The sequence below is a fragment of the Microdochium trichocladiopsis genome (assembly GCF_020744255.1).
Source record: "Microdochium trichocladiopsis strain MPI-CAGE-CH-0230 chromosome Unknown B0I36scaffold_14, whole genome shotgun sequence".
Taxonomy (NCBI): domain Eukaryota; kingdom Fungi; phylum Ascomycota; class Sordariomycetes; order Xylariales; family Microdochiaceae; genus Microdochium; species Microdochium trichocladiopsis.
Window position 1 is genome coordinate 487,337 of NW_025763557.1, and position 17,609 is coordinate 504,945.

Sequence of the window (17,609 nt, forward strand, 5' to 3'; positions counted from 1 at the left end):
TCGGACTGCCGGGCTCCGGTGACCAGGGTGGAAAATGAATCTGAAGACCTTGGGACGGAGAACCACGGGGAGCGGGTGCACGTGGCCAGTTCGTTAGCTAACTTCCTGAGATTGATTTCATCAAATGGGCTTTGTGCAGGTTCGTCGAACTGATATTAAGCATGGCTCAAAAATAGCCTCGGCCGTACACTCTGTGATCTGTCCGGACAGTGAGGGAAGTCAGTGTCTGTACGGGAAGAGAGCCAAGGACTAGGCTACAGTGAAAGATGATCGAGAACAGGCTGTGATGTCCTTCGTCCTGCAGCGCCGGCCTGACCGTGGTCGTGCTATTGTTCTCGTTGTGGTCGGCGTTTCCTCCTGGCTTGGCCTGTGCCAATTACTGCGATGGTCGCGTGAGCATGGTGTCGGCGGTGTCGCGCGTGGTGAATTGAGCTCAGAAATATACCGCTCCCGGCGAGCGACTTGGGATTGGTATGACATTGAAACAGGCGCGATTCTGGCCGATGGCGAGGCCGCAAGGCGGCAGCGTTGCGGTGTGCCGGTGGTCGGATCTAGTTATGCCGTGACAGGTCGAACAAGAAGGTGGTTGTGGAGTGTAGGTGTCTGGTTGTAGTGGCCACCGCGCTGAAGCCTGTGGCGCCAGCGCCTTCTGTCCACTTCGGCAACTGCGAACATGCCCTCTGTCTACGCGCCTCTCCCGTCGACCTGCTTCTTTAGGCGTCTCCAACCAGTACTCTGGACTCATGCGCTTGCACCGCGCCTTTGAGAACCCCAGCACGACGCTCAAAGCCAGCGACCGAGCCCTAGCGCGAGCCAAGGTCAGCGTGAGCGTCTGCGGCAATAGCACAACAAGGTCCTTGCGATGGACTTAATGTCGCTGCGTTTGCTGCCATCGGTCTCAAACGATCGGTCTTCTCGGTATCAAAAGCCGTTCAGAGTCATTTGAGTTTATGCTATTGTTCTGGTCTTCTTTTCCATTCATAAAAATCAAGGTGGAGGGCCAGTGGTACTGTCTGTAAGTAGAGACCGGCAAGACCGCCATAAAGCAACGCAAAACCGGCCGTCACCTGGTGTGTGAGATAGGGAAGTATCGTCTGATGGAATTGAGTATGTTAAGCGAGGAACGACCACATGCATAACTCGTTTTGCGATGTCTGGCTAGTTAGGGGAGCAAGCCAATTGCCCCGGCTGCGAAATTCCTCCCAGGCAAAAACTGTAGCGATTGCTTCACGAGGGAGCATTCCGTGCAGTCTATTCTGATGTCAAACCCCGGCCGCGCTTTTTACCCTTGAGCTCCCGACGGCCTTGCCCGTTGATGGCTGGCAGGCACAGGACGATCACTTGACAGAGCCAGCATGAGTCTTGACACTTCGCCGTCGGATCAGGATTGGCATCGAGCAGACATCGAGCTATCTGGCATTCGGTTTCTGGACGCGGCAGCTGAAGCAGCGCCAAACCCTGGCCAAGAAGCCAGCAGACTTTTTTGACTTCGCCATATTTAGCCGCTAAGTCTGCCCCCCGTCTCGCGACCAGAGTACCTCGCGACCACCAAGTCCCCACCAAAATCGCTAAAACTGCTCTTTTTAGGACCCCTGTTACCTCCCCTATTTTATAAGATATAAGCTTATAAGTATATACAGAATATAGCTAAAAGAGTAAAGAATTATATAACCCTAGTTTAAATCTAGTAAATCTTTACATAAGCTAGCCCTTAAAGCTTGAACCTAAAAGAGTAATTTCCTATAGTTAAGGGCTGTTTTTAGAAACCTTAATATCTCACTTATTATAAATAGTACTAAACTCCACTAAATATTTTTGAGTTTCTAAGACTATAAACTTTTATAAGTACTGATTTTAGCTTTATACAGTAAGTAACTATAGAGATATTTAACTTTAAAAATCTCCTCTATAGTTAAGAAATCTAACTTTACTATATCTCTATAAGTGTTACGGGCTCGGGCTCTGGCCCGAGCCTGGGTGGGTCAAAAAGGGGGAGACAGGGGGGGGGTAACAAAACCGTAACGCGCTCACGGAGAGTGCGAACTACCTGCTTTTATTTCCCAAGCTCGTAGTAAATCTAATACGCCTAGTATCTGTTCAGACCTAGGGCCAGTACTTAACAATAAGTAGGGAGTAAATGTGGGTCTAACGTAGTCCACATGTGAACGGGTCACACGGGTGAACGTGTTACGGGCTCGGGCTCTGGCCCGAGCCTAGGTGGGTCAAAAAAGGGGAGACAGGGGGGGTTAACAAAACCGTAACGCGCTCACGGAGAGTGCGAACTACCTCCTTTTATTTCCCAAGTTCGTAGTAAATCTAATACGCCTAGTATCTGTTCAGACCTAGGGCCAGTACTTAACAGAACGGGTCATTTCTTATCGCTGCTTATGTAAGGATTTTCATATCCTTATAACTTCTTTATCTTAAGAGATATAAAGACCTAGTTAAGTCTATTCGTAAACGATAAGAATAGTTAAGCTAGGAAAATTATAAATAAAGGTACATATACTAGTTTAGGTAGTAAAACAGGAAAGGTGGAGACCGAGCTACGTAAGATTCTTAGTTTAAGGGTAATATAGTTATTTTAAGAATGAAATATCTTAGTTCTAGATAGATTATTCTTATCGTTTACGAATAGACTTAACTAGGCGCTTATATCTCTTGGAATAAAGAAGTTATAAAGGTTTAAAAATTCATATATAAGCGGCGATAAGCAATGACCCGTTCACCCGTGTGACCCGTTCACATGTGGACTACGTTAAGTAATTTTTTTTAGATAACGTAATCCACAAGCAAGCGGGTCACACAAGCGACCGGGTCGTATTCCTGCAATTCTCAATTACTCCTCTTCTTTCCTTAATTTCTCCACGAACAAGTATGCCACGACAATCAATTGAATCAGAGATCATTCTCGCGCTAAATGCGCTTCAATCAGACCCTAAATTAAGCGTACGAAAGGCTGCATCGATATATAAGGTATCACGTACAACACTAAGTCTAGACCCCCCATTGCGACCAGTGCGCATGGCGACCACCCCCCAACCTGCGCATGAGGGCATCACCGACCACATGGTCACTCTGCAATAACTGAACAAGCATTCGTTAAAAAGGCTTCAAATCAATTGATCCGCACCTCAATGCAGCTCTCCTCGTCACTGTCGTCTTCAATGATCTCTACCTCGTCGTCGCTGCTGTCGGTGTCGTCATCCGTGCTGAAGTCCGCCCCCATCTCGAGCTGCAATTGCCTCTTTGCGCGCTCCACGTTTACGACCTGAACAAACTGTTTATTGGGATCCGGATCGACTCTGCGGCGTTTAGCAGGCTTTGAAGCATCTAATGCAGCTTGGAGACGGTCTTTTTGGTGTTCTGCGGTGGTGCGCGCGATGTTCGAAGTGTCGATTGCCTTCCCGACCTTGTTGAAGAGCTTCCTGCAGGTCGCCGCCCCTAAAGGTACACCACACTTTACCAACTCCCTATGCATTTTATAGACATCGCGAGATGTTTTTGGTGTTTTGACGTCAATTGCGCACAAGGGCGTCAAAAAATCTGGCTCTAAAACCGTCGTTTGGGCCCGATTTTGGGGATTCTGCTGGGCCTCCCGTACCTCCTCATAGTCCCGCATCACGAAGCGGGAACCCAGCGCCTTCAACCGATTGTGAGGCCACACCCCTGTGCCTTTGAAGCCTCCTAAGATGTTCTCCTTATTGAGCTTTCTTTTGCGCGCAATTTGGTATGCTTCAAGGAACTCCCGCTTGCCTGGGGACTCGTTCATAGTGTTATATGCAACCTCCGCGACCGCTTGACGATAGTGGTCCTTCACCGCCGAGAACACGCCCACATCGAGTGGCTGAAGAACATGTGAGGTATGAGCCGGGAGGTAAATCAGCCAGATTTTATTGATGAAGCACTCCGTCATAAATTCCTCTGTTGCGTGCGACTTGTGGCCGTCGAGAAGAAGGCATCGCCACTCTCTAGAATCCGTAGGCTTGGTGTTGGGAATAAATACCTCCTTGAGCCATTTCAGAGCAATATCATTGCTGGTCCACCCGTTTGGTGATGTGTCAAAACACCAATGCTTCCACCTGTCAAGTTCGACGTCGGGAAACCACTGCTGCTGCACGGATTGGCCCTTAAAAATAACAAGGGGAGGGATGAAGCCACCGCCAGCAGAAATGGCCTCAATTATCGCGATCCAGGTGCTCCTGGCGCCGTCCTTTTTCAAGGTAAAGTCGCGCAAGGCATCACTGACCACGAAGCCATTGTGACCTAGGCCCTCCGCGACGCCACACTCGTCAACGTTCCATATGTTCTCGGGCCGTACTCGTTTGCCCTTCAATGACGTCAGGCGGTCGAAGAAGATGTCGATATTGGCCTTGGAGGCACCGTCGTATCGTTTGTATTCAATAAGTCGTGATCTCGAGGTCTTCAAGGTCGGGTTGCGGCGGATGAAGCGTCGGTACCAGTGCTTGCCGAGGTGTGCGGAGGGGTTGTCGAGAGCCAGCAGGCGCATCGCGAAGTGCTTGAATTGCTTCAATGGAGCTGCATAGCCCATTGCTGCTTGGTCGAGGGCCCAAGAGACCAGATAATCCTCCTGGGTCACGGAGAGGGTTTGTCGGACTTGGTACCTTTGCTTGAAGGTTGGGCACGCGTCAAGGCGACGACGTAGGTAGGATCTGTCGACATCGTGTCGTCTAGCAGCCGTCGCGACAGGTACGCCAGCCTCAACTTCATCCAGTGCGCGCAGGGCGCGCAATTGGTAGTCTTTTGCGACCATGACGATAGCTTCCTTTTTGACGGTCACAATGCAGGTGGTCGGGTCGCGGTGCGACGCGGTTGAGCAGGTTTATATGGGAAAATGTATGGTGGGGTGCTCAACCGCGTCGCGACGCGACCCCTGGTCGCGATGCGCACTGGTCGCAATGGGGGGTCTAGACAACACGGACAGGTGTGCACGTTAGGAGGAAAGGCGTCCGACCACGCTGCATGTGCACATACATTATGTCCAGTGCTTTGCCATCGAACCAAAATACTTAATAGACGACTGTATCCACAGCTCTCTGGCAGATACTTGACGCTGTTTGCTGGAGGCCCTCTCTGATTACTGCGCTGGGTTCAAATCAAAACCGCGATCTCCCGCTTCGCATGTAGCATTGGAGAGCTAAGTACTTAGGAACCGCCCCACCAAGCATACACTTCCCCGTTAGAGATGCACACAAACCATCCTTCTGCCCTTAGACCGTCGAGAACTTGAGCGGTCCGGCCTTCTGTCTGATGCGCTTGCCGTAGATGAGCACGACGAGGATGATGAGGAAGGACGCGGCGACGATGGCGCCCTGGATCCCGAAGCTGATCTTGGTGCCCTGCACCTGGGCCCAGGTGATCTGGAAGTAGCTGATGATGAAGCCGGCGCCAACTGTTTCGTAAAGGATTTGCGTTACTGATTGTTCCCCCCTTGTATCCACCTGTTGTGACATTCTCGAGATGGATTTGAAGGGGATGAGGAAAAACGGGAACGACTTACCTCTGGACATGTTCAGCCACGCAGCCACCTCGCCACTAGCATTCGGGTAGCAGTCAAGGTTATACGCGTTCAGCCCGACCGTCGTGATCATGATGCCAAACACGTACAGACCCCAGCACACGGCGGTGACCATGTAGTGATACCCCTCCTCCAGTGCGAACCCCAACCCCACGAGACCCGCGACCATGAATGGCGTGCTGAAAAAGACCGCCATCAGACGCACCTCGGGCTCAAAGTGCCCATCATGCTTCTTGATGTACCACCCCGCGATCGCGTCGTGCAGCCAGTGGCCCACGATCTCGCCCAGGATCGCGGCCACGACGGGCGCGAAGTAGAAGAAGCCGATCTGCCGGGGGCCGAAGCCGTAGAGCGGGGTGAGGAAGACGGAGAGCGTGGTGTTGATCCCGATGACCCAGGCGAAGGTGAGCATCGCGTACAGGCAGCACAGGATCATGGTGGGCCGGGTAATGGTCAGGGCGGAGCGCTTAAGAGCCTCGGTGATGGTGGCGCGCTGGTGCCGGGTGCGGTACTGCGCGATGCCGACGACCTGGGCGATGCGCGAGGCGGGCGGGGGCTGGTCGGCGATGGGGATGCGGCGGTCGTAGTACGTCTCGGAGACGAAGAGGGCAGTCGAGATGAGGGCGATGGCGCACTGGAGGAGGCGGGGAGTCAGCATTTTTGTGCAACAGTTTCATCTTGTTGCTTAAGGCTGCTGTGGATTGTGCTCACTATGGCAAAGTACACCCAGAACGCGACCGGCCAGGGCTCAGTTGTAATGATGAAAGCCGCGATCAGCGGACCCAGGTACGGAGACAAGATGACAAAGGCGATCCAGATGTTGATCTTCCTGGCACGCTCGTGGAAGAAGAACATGTCAAAGATGAACATCATGCCGCCCGCCTGGGCCACCGTGGCGAAGAAGCCGTTGAGGATGCGCGCGGCCATGAAGGACTCAAACGTCGTCGCCGCGGCGCACCACGCTGCCGTCGCAGTCGCCATGACGACAAACCAGAACAGCACCGGGAGCCGGCCCGCCCAGGCGGACAAGATGACGGTGGCGATGCCGCCGACGCCGAGCATAAAGACGTTGCCGGCCTGCGAGTGGTTGACGGTATCCGGGCTCATGTTCCACTGCCTTTAAAGACGGTGGGCAGTCAGTAACGAGGGAGGGCGAGGTCCGGAATCGGTGTTGACTTACGCTGCCTGCGGAAGCAACATCACGGCGCCGACAGCACTTCCAAAGTCGGGGAGGAAGGCCGCAAGACTGACGGTGAGGAGAACGACATGTTTCTTGACAGTGCCCCAGTTCAGCGGGTCGTTCGGGTCGTCTGAGGGCTGCGGGATGAGCACCGTGTGGCTGTCCTTGGCCGTCTTGAGGTTGCCACGATTGTCGGCGCTGGCATCCGCGATGTAGCCGTTGGTATCCTGGACGGTGAGCTGAGGCTTCTCGTCAGAGTCGTGACCGTTCTCGAGGTTGGAAGGCTCGGAGACGACCGCCATGATTGGGCTCGGATGGATGAGCTCCGGTGCAGCGAGAGTCCTCTGTGAATGCAGTTGAGGGTGGAATCGAATTAAGCGTGCTCGAATGATGATCCTATCATGACTCGTGAGGCTGGTGGTATGCAGAGTCCTTTGTATAAGCCCAGTTCCTGATCCGGGGTCGTAGACGGTCGGCAGTTGCACTCCGCAATTGCCATCGACCTGATTGCCGGGGAAGACCTCGTGGCGTGCCAGCCCTGGTCTATAAGGTTCCAGAGCGACCAGGGCCTCGATGAGGAGAACCCTGTCCCCCCACTAAGCCTCCAATGAGATCGGCGGGCAGCCGTTCCCCGGATTGCAGTAAGCTTTCTTGGTGTTAATTGGCAAGGGAAGGCAAGTGAGTTCGGGTGCTGAGCACGGGTTGTGACGGTGTCTGCTTGCGAAAATCAGCCCACTCGCGGCTGGCTGGTCCAGGCCTCGAGCTGTGCCAATTGCCGGCCAGCCGAGGTATTGTGCATGAGGATGCTCGACATCCCTGCCCTCAGGCGCTCGTCTCAGCATGAGATCGGTTGTTTGGCTTCGAACTGCCGTGTGAGAGTCGTCCATAGTCGAACGAGTGTTCCGACATGGACGCGTGTCAGGATTTTGTTGCAGGGAGAGCCATAAACCAGCGTGCGCAGAAGTCTATTCGTCATTATTCCGAGAGTGTGCAGGCCAGCATGTGTCTGCCCCTGATAGGGCCGAATAAGGTCCTGGCTTTGCCAAAAGCACGGTTCCATTGCATAGAGTAGGGGTGATGGCTACCATTTACAGTCAATGATTATAGCACTGAGGACTAGCTGCCTACGCGTAGTTGGAGAGGAGAAAGCTCCGAACACTGATCTTACACAATCCTACAATATCGCGCCACCTCCATCAAGCGACCACTGGAAGCATCAAACTCGACGCGGCCGACCCTCCATGCCTCACCGTGTGCGTGACGGACCTCGCCTCTGTGCCATGCATCATGTCTGCTCCCGAACCCATGTACCGCACGTACTTTGGGTGCGAGCCGCCTGCCACGATTACACGTATGCGCGTCCCCGTGCGGAAGGTATGGACACAGGCCGACAGTATGAGCTCGATCGGCTGTGCATCTTTCCCGGCATCTAGCCCCCGACCCAGCTCTTTGAGTCGCCGATATCCCTCAGAGATATTGTGCGATACACCATTCGCCTCGACATTGCTCACCCGCACAGACAAGTCTGCGTACGAGTGGCTCGTGATGTGGAACAATGAGACGGCAGGAGCACCCTGAACACGGACGTCGTGCTCGAGCGGCTCGGTGGTGAAGCTCAGAACATCCTTCCTGCAGCTAGACTGCTGTCATCGTCGAGCTTGCCGGCTTGGTAGTTGAGTGTGGAGGCACCAATCGTCGGAGTCGGGTCGCGAGGGTCGAACTCGAAGCTGGACTCAGTGCACTGCGCCTCTCACCGAGTCCAGCCACTTGCACCCCGCTCCTGCCGTTTGACCCCAGGCCAACGCGCACGGAACTTGCTGTGGCTGGATTTTCAAGCAGGGAGCTCCTGTGCTTCCCTGACTCGCGTTGTGGTCATAAATATGTCACGGCCGGCGTTGCTTATCTGTCCGGCGGCGCGTTTGTTGCTACAACAGAGAGCCGGCGCCATTCCTGGGAGCGACCCACAGACCCACGCACTGACAAGCCGCACCTTGCCATCTCACCTCGACCCCCATTTTTTCCACGGCCACAACAACAAGAACAAGGATCAAGAACGACAGAGCTAGTACAAATCTCTCGCTCAAGCCGGCAAGACTCAGACGACCACACATAGCTGCCACCATGGCTGCCCTCACAGACCACACGCAACACCAACCATCCACACATACAGTACATAAGTGGTCTGGGGGTACTTTTGCCCTCGCCTGCGACGAGTTTGGCGACATGTCCTGGATGGTCCTTGATGGCAACTCCAGCCGTTTGGACGCTCCTTTATCTGCCACAGACGGCGGCTTTATCATGGACCTTGGGCCCGAGATGTACAATATGCCCTTGCAGCCATACGACGCAATGCCCTTCGGTACTATCACCGCCTCACAAATTTCGAACACTGCTCTTGGCGACAACGCCTCGAGCACACACTCGTGGCCAATGTCCCCAGCCAGCGATCCTACCACCTTTTCCGACATTGCCAGCGCATGGACACACACCAGCCCTAGGGGAATTACGCCGGAGCCTTCGTCGTCAGCACTTAGGTGCCATCGCTACCACCAGCTTCAGCAGCAACACAGCTCGGAGATACCGCAGCTCGCCGGCACGAAACGCAGTCATAGCGAGATACACGTGCACAGCACAGGGTCGCCAGATCCAACGGCAAGCTTCGCGTCACAGTCCACGCCGTCAGATACAACGGCTCTTCCAAGCAGCAATAAGAAGAAGAAGACGATACGCGAGAAGAACCGAAGAGCTGCGACCAAGTATCGCAACAAGACGAGGTGTGAAATTACAGAGCTCCAAGAGACAGTGACACAGCTCTCGGAGAAGAACAGTATCCTAAGCGCCCACGTCAAGGAATTACGCGATGAGATCCTGGCTCTCAAGATGGAGATCCTGCGGCATGGCATTTGTAAGGACCAGGTCATCCAGGATTACATCTTGGGGAAGGCTAGGAAGTTAAGTCTGGATTGGGAAAGAGCCAGCTCATATAACTCTTTCGCACTAAAAACTTAGAAAAGCAAACCCCCAAGCGTAATTTCTCTTACCAAACATATATTCGCCCTTTGAATGTCACTTTACCGTACTAGATCAGGCTTACTCTTTCACAGGCTACTGGACTTGGCAGAGCGACGGCAGCATTTGGCCAGTCCCGTGGCTTGTGCATGTGCCATGGTGGGGTAGCGGTGAAGTGGAGTCCGCAGTTCCAACGACTCCCGTTCACTCCTGGACCCGCACGGCCCCGACTCTTCAAGGCTCCAGGCTCCCGACTCCACAATGCCCCGGACTCCACATGCCCTTAACTCTCGACTCTGCTCGGCTCCTGTCCCACAAGGAAACCCAGCGCACAACATGCAGTCCCACGTACTTCCCCTTTCAGGTCCTCAATCTTTGACTCATTCCTGTGATTACGCCATCTTCGCGAGTTATATGGACTTCGATTATCGCAAGACTCTCACGTTCTGTCTCTGCGATGGCTGGCGGGACAGGTAGCCACATTCTGCACCAGGGTTGCATTTTCGCATTTAATTCCCCTTATAGTACAGTATTGTAACCACTCTACTACAGTACGTATCTTTCCAGTAATAGCTAAAGGCTACCCTAAGCAGCGGACCCTACAGAAGCTGCTGTCAATGCATGTAGCTCTTCCGTGTCCTGAATTGTGTCATCAATGAGTCGAAGTGGGTGTTCCCCTTTCTCGTTAGACTCAATTAGCGCAACATTCGGCTCGCGGGACAAGCCGGCTCATCATCCATGCTTGTGCATCGGGGGACAGACCGGGCATGGCTGAATAGGCACGCAGCCTGCTTCTAATCCTTGTCTCTCTCTGCCTGGATGTTACCAAAAATAGTCCTTCAAGAAGGCTAGCCAGTGAAAACGGAGACTTTGCTCCACTTGAGAGGGCTGGACAAGAAGCCTTACAAAATGCCTCATTGTTCCACCCCGCCAGTCCTCTATTTGGCACCACTAGCGCCCCGCTCTTCACTCTTACTTCAGACATGGCGGAATCCCCATTCATGATCAGCACGGGAATGGACTAGCATCCAACTGTACTCCGCAAGCCGGCAGGCCTGCCAACATGTCAGATCGTGACCGATTCACTATCGGGTGTATCTGCGCTGTCGATACGGAATGTATCGCCGCGCAGATGATGTTCGATGAGATTACCGACAAGCCCGATGACAGCCCGATGACAGCCCGATGACAGCCCGATGACAGCCCGTCCAAGGACGCCGATATCTACAGGTACAGTCATTTAGCGGCCACATGGACAGTATGGCATCTCCTCTGCAACCCGCGTTGTCAAGGACATGTCCCACGCTTTCGCCATCCGCAACATGCTCATGATCGGCATTGCCGGTGGTGCGCCACGCCACGATCACGAAACTCACAATCACCTTAGGGATATCGTAGTCAGCTCGCCAGGCAACAGCAACACCGACGTCACACGGCTCTACATCCAGAGTGGGGACTACGACGACGCTCTTCAGGCTGCTTCGTCAAGAGGACACGAGGCTATTGTAAGAGTGCTTCTTAACAAGGGCGCCTACATCAACATGCAAGGCGGATACTACGGTAACGCTCTTCAGGCTGCTTCGTTCGAAGGACACGAGGCTATCGTGAAACTGCTTCTTCACAAGGGCGCCGACATCAATATGCAAGGCGGATACTACGGCAACGCTCCAAGCCATACCTTCAGACTTATGAACACGTGCTTGCGGATACTATACAATTTACCTAGACCCAAAGGATATGCAGCTCTGCTGTCGCTCTTCTTCGTTGGGGCGTCATTGATTGTCGCTGACTTCATCCACACGAACTGGTGGCGAGAGCTTCCCTTGCCCTGGCTGCAATGAGCATCGTGATTCCGAGAAGGTGCAACGCCATGTAGCTGCTAGTGCCTCCGCCCCAAGGGAGGCTGCAGTGGACATCGAGAAGACATGCTCATGAGTTCCAACACTTGACGTCCCTGTGCAGCTTTGTCATTGTACTGCAGAAACGGCCACACTACCGACTCAGGCCTCCCGATTACAGCTGGAGCAAGGCATCATCGAGAGACATCATTAAGCGAAACGGTGGCGAGGATCAGGTCTCGAACCAGCGTCCTCCTTAGCTTGGGGCTTGCCCAGTGGCACGCCTCCATTTCACGGATAGCGGTGATCTACAGCAGAAGACGAGGCGTCTGTAAGAAGATTTTGCTATTGCCTCTCCAATTCAGTGTGTCGAACCTTTCGGGTGCCCACCCGCTTCCGCATCCCATATTTTGCCCCTCAGATTGTCCGGGACTGCCATCTTCGCAGTCGTTGACTGAAAGACTTCGATAACTGGAGGAAACAGTTTCTTTTCGCAGATTGCGACACAATGCTTACCTCCATTACTCTTAACCGCTTCCCGTAATTGGCCCAAGACGGCAACGAGCATGCGCAAGTCCGCCTGATTCCTACGCTCCCAATCAGCAAACTGTGCCGCAGCGTTGGTTATCCGGCACTCAGTAAAGGTTCCTTGGGCGTGACGGCCAACAATGAGCCAGGGAGTTCGACCGAACCAGAGCTGGGGCAAGTTCTTGCCTAAGCTCTTAGGCTTGCTTGCCGTCTTGATCTCCGCCGCCATCTCCTGGGTCATTTGAGCCTTCTGCCCTGGTGGCCTGGCGATAGCTGTGTTGTCTACGGGTTCATCGTGTATAGAGAGTTTGGCCATCGAGAAAGGCAAGGGCTCGGACCCATCGCTTGCTTCGCCTCCTTTATCGTAGCACGCGTCCACCTCGAATTGCACGACGCACACAAGATCCCCAAGCCGGTACTCAAGAGACCGATGATGTGATGCGCTGTCTTTCAACCCATACGGATATTCTGTGAATCTGTGATCAAAGACTTACCCCCATCCGGGATTCTGTGACCGACTGATGAGCTGTCGGACGTTCTTTTCACAGCGTTCGATAATCAAGGTGCGATGAATCAGATGGAGATTGAGGCGGAAACTATCCTGTCGACGGCCGGCGCTGAAGTCAAGGAGCTTCCGGAGGCTATTTCGATTGGTCAGGACGTCGACGTCGTCGAAGCGGAATGCTGTGTTCATAGAGGCAGTGGCCTGGAACATCGGCTCAAAGGAGAACATTGGAGAGCGCGCAGCATTTTGATCTACAAAGTAGACGCCCTCGTCTTTCGGTAAGTCGGAGCCCCGCATGGCGGCCACCCCACTTCGCGGCCACCCCAAATCCCACCAACCACCACCAAAACACCCCACTGTGTCACTCAGCAATAGCTCTCTTAACTAGTAAGCTATAACGTAGTCCACATGTGAACGGGTCACACGGGTGAACGGGTCACACGGGTGAACGGGTCATTTCTTATCGCCGCTTATATAGGGATTTTTAAACCCTTATAACTTCTTTATCTCAAGAGATATAGATACGTAGTTAAGTCTACCTATAAACGATAAGAATAATCTATCTAACGTACTCCACAAGGGAGTGGGACAAACAAGGGAGTGGGACACTTCCGTCCTACCTACGCGACAATATATAAGAGAAATCAACCACAACGGCTCAAATTAATTCAAACTATTCAGAATCCTCTTCTTCAGAGGTGGACTCAACTTTCTGACACGTACGCGCATTATGGCCGGGCTCTCCGCAGACGCCACAGCGTCGCGCGCGCGTCTCTGTCCTCCTCGTACGGCCACTATGCTGACTCGTTTCTGCCCTTAACTGCTCCGTCGCGTCAATCTGGGACTTTATATCCTTTGCCTGATCAATCGTAAGGGACCCTCCTTTCTGTAATTGCTTTCTCTTCGTACGGCGACGGCGGCTAAGGCGGTCATTTGCATCTCGAAGTTCGGCGAGTTCGTGGCGTACAAGGGTCTGCTCGTGCACCATCATCGCGATTCCTTTATTTAGCTGCCGTAGGCTTGCAATTATTGATGTTGGAGAGCTGCCCTGATGTCGTACGATGCGATTCTTGATGTATTCGGTCTGTGATTCCGCCTCAATTGGGTTGTTCGGCGTCTTCGAGACCCAAGGTGGCGGAAGGCCTGCAGATGAACTTGGCGGAGTTGGCGTATGAGGCTTTACATCTAGCTGCGAAATAACATATTCCGGGTCGTACGGTACTAGGCCAGTCGCTCTAAAGCCTGCCTGTATATTTGACTTGGTAATTGCAGCGTCGTACGCCTTGTAAAAGGCTGGGAGGAAGTCTTCCTTCGCGATGTGGGTAATATGCGCCCGCATGAGACCTTCGATTTCTTTTCCGTACGCCCTTTTAAGAGGTCCAAAGCACCCGACATCGAGAGGCTGGAGCTTATGCGACGAATGAGCAGGCATACAGAGCGTAATTATGTTCTGGTCCTTGCAGTATAGCTCGAAATCGACCGAGTGGTGGCTCTCGTGGCCGTCGAGGATAAGGAGCCGGTAAGCGCCCTTCGTACGGCTCTTTGTATGAAAATCGAAGTGTTTTACCCATTCGAGACCTTTCTCATTCGTCGTCCAGCCGTTTTCAGTAAGCGTAATTACCCAGTTAGGCGGTAGAGGGCTTTCGGTCGTCCAGGAGTCGAGGTGGACCTTGCCTGCGAAGATAATGTACGGCGGAATCGAATTGCCGGACGACCCGATACCCTGGATTACTGTAACCCATTCCTGATTCCCTTGTTGTACGGCTCTTGGCTTGCCGCGTCGATCGGAGGTCGTAACCACAGTCTCGGCGGAGATCTTACCCATCGCGAAGCCCGTCTCGTCGAAGTTGTAGATATCGTCATTGTAGATACCGTATTTCGCGATTATATTCCGTACGAGGGTAAACCACGCGCGATACGCGTCCGGATCTTCGCAGAGGACTCTCTGATAGTCGATTCTTCGATTAAAACGCGTTCGGAGCTCAGGTCGTCGTCGTACGAAGTTTGCAGCCCAGTTGGTTCCGACGCGCGGCGCGTCGCGTACGCGGAGGAGTCGATCCGCCATTCCTCGAACACCACTAAGGCGCCGTGGAAATGATCGCGAATCTAGGTCGATTACGTATCGTACAATGCTGTCCTCTTCGTATGAGGTCAATTTCTGGCTTTGTGGTCGTGAATCGCGCTTTGCAGGTTGACCATGGTATCGTCTGTGGAGTGTTGATTTCGACACGTTGTATATCGATGCAGCTTTACGAATTGTCAATTGTGGGTTTGTTTTAAGCGCATTAAGCGCTAGAATCAAATCGCCTTCAGTTGATTGTCGTGGCATAATTATTGGTGGAGGAAAATAAGAAAGAAAGAGAGTGTCTTTCACAAAGCGGGAAAGTGTCCCACTCCCTTGTTTGTCCCACTCCATTGTGGAGTAACGTAATCCACGGGTGAGCGGGTCACACGGGTGAACGGGTCACTTTACTGCAATTTAATTGAGGTTCACTTCCTTCTCCTTTTTCTCCACCTCCAATCATGGGACGACAATCAATTGAAAGTGATTTGGTTCTAGCGTTAAATGCGCTCCAATCCGACCCAAAATTAAGCGTACGAAAGGCTGCGCAGATCTATAATGTATCTCGTACGACACTCCAGCAACGATACCACGGCCGAGCTGCGAAACACGACACCCGACCACCCTGCCAGAAATTAACCTCATACGAAGAGGAGAGTATCGTACGATACGTACTCGACCTAGATTCGCGTTCGTTTCCACCGCGGTTAAGTGGTGTTCGAGAAATGGCGGATCGACTCCTCCGCGTACGCGACGCGCCACGCGTTGGAACGAACTGGGCCTCAACCTTCGTACGACGACGACCTGAGCTCCGTACGCGTTGTAATCGAAGAATCGATTACCAGAGGGTCCTTTGCGAGGATCCGGACGCGTATCGCGCGTGGTTTGAGCTCGTACGAAACATAATCGCGAAATACGGGATCCACAATGACGATATCTACAACTTCGACGAAACGGGCTTCGCGATGGGTAAAATCTCCGCCGAAACTATCGTTACGACCTCCGATCGACGCGGGAGGCCAAGAGCCGTACAACAAGGGAATTAGGAATGGGTTACAGTAATCCAGGGCATTGCGTCGTACGGCTATTCGATCCCGCCGTATATCATCTTCGTAGGGAAGGTCCACCTCGACTCCTGGACCGCGAATAGCCCTCTACCGGCTAACTGGGTAATCGCGCTTTTAGAGAACGGTTGGACGATGAACGAGAGAGGCCTAGAGTGGGTAAAACACTTCGATTTCTATATAAAGAGTCGTACGAAGGGCACTTACCGCCTCCTCATCCTCGACGGCTACGAGAGCTACCATTCCGTCGATTTCGAGCTCTACTGCAAGGAACAGAATATTGTCACGCTCTGTATGCCTGCTCATTCGTCGCATAAGCTCCAGCCTCTCGATGTTGGGTGTTTTGGACCTCTGAAACGGGCGTACGGTAAAGAAATCGAAGGTCTAATGCGGGCGCACGTAACCCACGTTTCAAAGGAGGACTTCCTCCCAGCCTTTTATAAGGCGTACGACGCTGCAATGACCAAATCAAACATCCAGGCAGGCTTCAGAGCGACAGGCCTAGTACCGTACGACCCGAATTATGTGATTTCGCAGCTAGATATGAAGTTTCATACGCCGACACCACCAGGTTCCTCTGCTGGACTACCACCCCCATGGGTTTCAAAGACGCCGAACAACCTAATTGAGACCGAATCGCAGACGAAGTATATTGAAAATCGCATCGTACGACACCAGAATAGCTCACCGTCGTCCATTGTTGAGAGCCTACGGCAGCTGAGAAAAGGAGTTATAATGATGGTACACGAGCATGACCTTATGCGCCAAGAGCTCGCCGAACTTCGAGATGCAAATGACCGCCTCAGCCGCCGTCGTCGTACGAAAAGAAAGCAGCTATAGAAAGGAGGGTCCCTCACGATTGATCAGGTAAAGGATTTGAAGGCTCAAATCGATGCGACGCAGCAGTTAATAGCGGAAACGAGTCAGAATAGTGGTCGTACGAGGAGGCCCGAAACGCGCGCGCGACGATGTGGCGTCTGCGGCGAGCCCGGTCATAATGCTCGTACGTGTCAGAAAGTTGTATCTGCCTCTGAAGAAGAGGATTCTGAATAGTTTGAATTGATTTAAGGCGTTGTGGTTAAATTGTCTTATATATTGTCGTACGAGTTACTGGAAGGTGACCCGTTCACCCGTGTGACCCGCTTACCCGTGGATTACGTTACGTTAAATCTAAAATATTTAATTCTTAAAATAACTGTATTACTGTATCCTTAAACTAAGAATCTTACGTAGCTCGTTCTCCACTTTTCCTGTTTTACTACCTAAATGTGACGACCCGGCCAACAGGTCGCAGGATTGGGCCAGGGACAAGGGCAGATCATGCACGCGGGAAGAAACACCCCAGATTACGTCAGCAGGTCCCGGGGCAACACAGTAGTCCCAGGACAAGGACAAGCGGTCCCAGGACGGACCCAGTCCCAGGACGCTATTGGCCCCAGGACACTAGGTGTCCCAGGACCAATCAGGTCCCAGGACCGATGGAGCTGTGCCAAGAACCAACGGGCTGTACAGCACCACCTGGGAACTGCACAGCGCATGCAGAGAACTGCGTACGCGACCAAGGATCTGTCCAGCGCACGCTGAGAACTGACAGCACCATGCGCCGCGCACGCAGGGCACCGCACACGCAGCACAGCACGCGCAGAGAACAGCGCACGATGAAGGACAAAGGCGCAAGAGATATAAAACGAAGGATTCCCTAGATAGACAGTCATTACCTTTGCACTTCAGCGATCAATCTAAGTATCAGTTTCACCACACACTTGAACTAGTCACTCAATTGCCGAGACTGGTATCTCTTCCAAGAGACACGACAACCCAAAGAGAGAACGACAGCAGAGTGTTAGTTGTTATCGCACAGGCTTTACCTATCTTGCAGAACAG

At 52.9% G+C, this 17,609-nt stretch overlaps 5 protein-coding genes across 5 annotated transcripts; 3 read left to right on the top strand and 2 right to left on the bottom strand.

Annotated features, from left to right (window-relative positions):
- Positions 1–124: 124 nt before the first annotated feature.
- B0I36DRAFT_355956 (uncharacterized protein) lies at positions 125–872 on the top strand (the record flags this gene model as incomplete). The annotated part of the gene is made up of 3 exons (XM_046157507.1): positions 125–139; positions 305–471; positions 614–872. 3 exons carry the CDS (start codon positions 125–127, stop codon positions 870–872), a joined length of 441 nt encoding a protein of 146 aa, XP_046004824.1.
- Positions 873–4,934: 4,062 nt separating this feature from the next.
- On the bottom strand, positions 4,935–7,021 carry B0I36DRAFT_299729 (major facilitator superfamily domain-containing protein; the record flags this gene model as incomplete). The annotated part of the gene is made up of 3 exons (XM_046151988.1): positions 4,935–6,173; positions 6,209–6,656; positions 6,720–7,021. The coding sequence occupies 3 exons, from the start codon at positions 7,019–7,021 to the stop codon at positions 5,232–5,234; spliced, it is 1,692 nt and encodes a 563-aa protein (XP_046004825.1). The 3' UTR covers positions 4,935–5,231.
- Positions 7,022–8,671: 1,650 nt separating this feature from the next.
- B0I36DRAFT_339631 (uncharacterized protein) lies at positions 8,672–9,714 on the top strand (the record flags this gene model as incomplete). The annotated part of the gene is made up of 2 exons (XM_046155897.1): positions 8,672–8,727; positions 8,947–9,714. A coding segment is annotated over exon 2 (732 nt), but the record flags the coding sequence as incomplete, so codon positions are not given.
- Positions 9,715–11,173: 1,459 nt separating this feature from the next.
- On the top strand, positions 11,174–11,395 carry B0I36DRAFT_204972 (uncharacterized protein; the record flags this gene model as incomplete). The annotated part of the gene is made up of 1 exon (XM_046148820.1): positions 11,174–11,395. A coding segment is annotated over one exon (222 nt), but the record flags the coding sequence as incomplete, so codon positions are not given.
- A 353-nt stretch (positions 11,396–11,748) lies between these two features.
- On the bottom strand, positions 11,749–12,881 carry B0I36DRAFT_399147 (uncharacterized protein). The gene has a single exon (XM_046161633.1). The coding sequence runs from the start codon at positions 12,408–12,410 to the stop codon at positions 11,928–11,930; it is 483 nt and encodes a 160-aa protein (XP_046004828.1). The 5' UTR covers positions 12,411–12,881; the 3' UTR covers positions 11,749–11,927.
- Positions 12,882–17,609: the final 4,728 nt, after the last annotated feature.

What these genes read in the sequence shown, in the direction of transcription:
- B0I36DRAFT_399147 (XM_046161633.1), bottom strand. Translation starts at nt 12,410, where the DNA reads ATGGCCAAACTCTCTATACACGATGAACCCGTAGACAACACAGCTATC.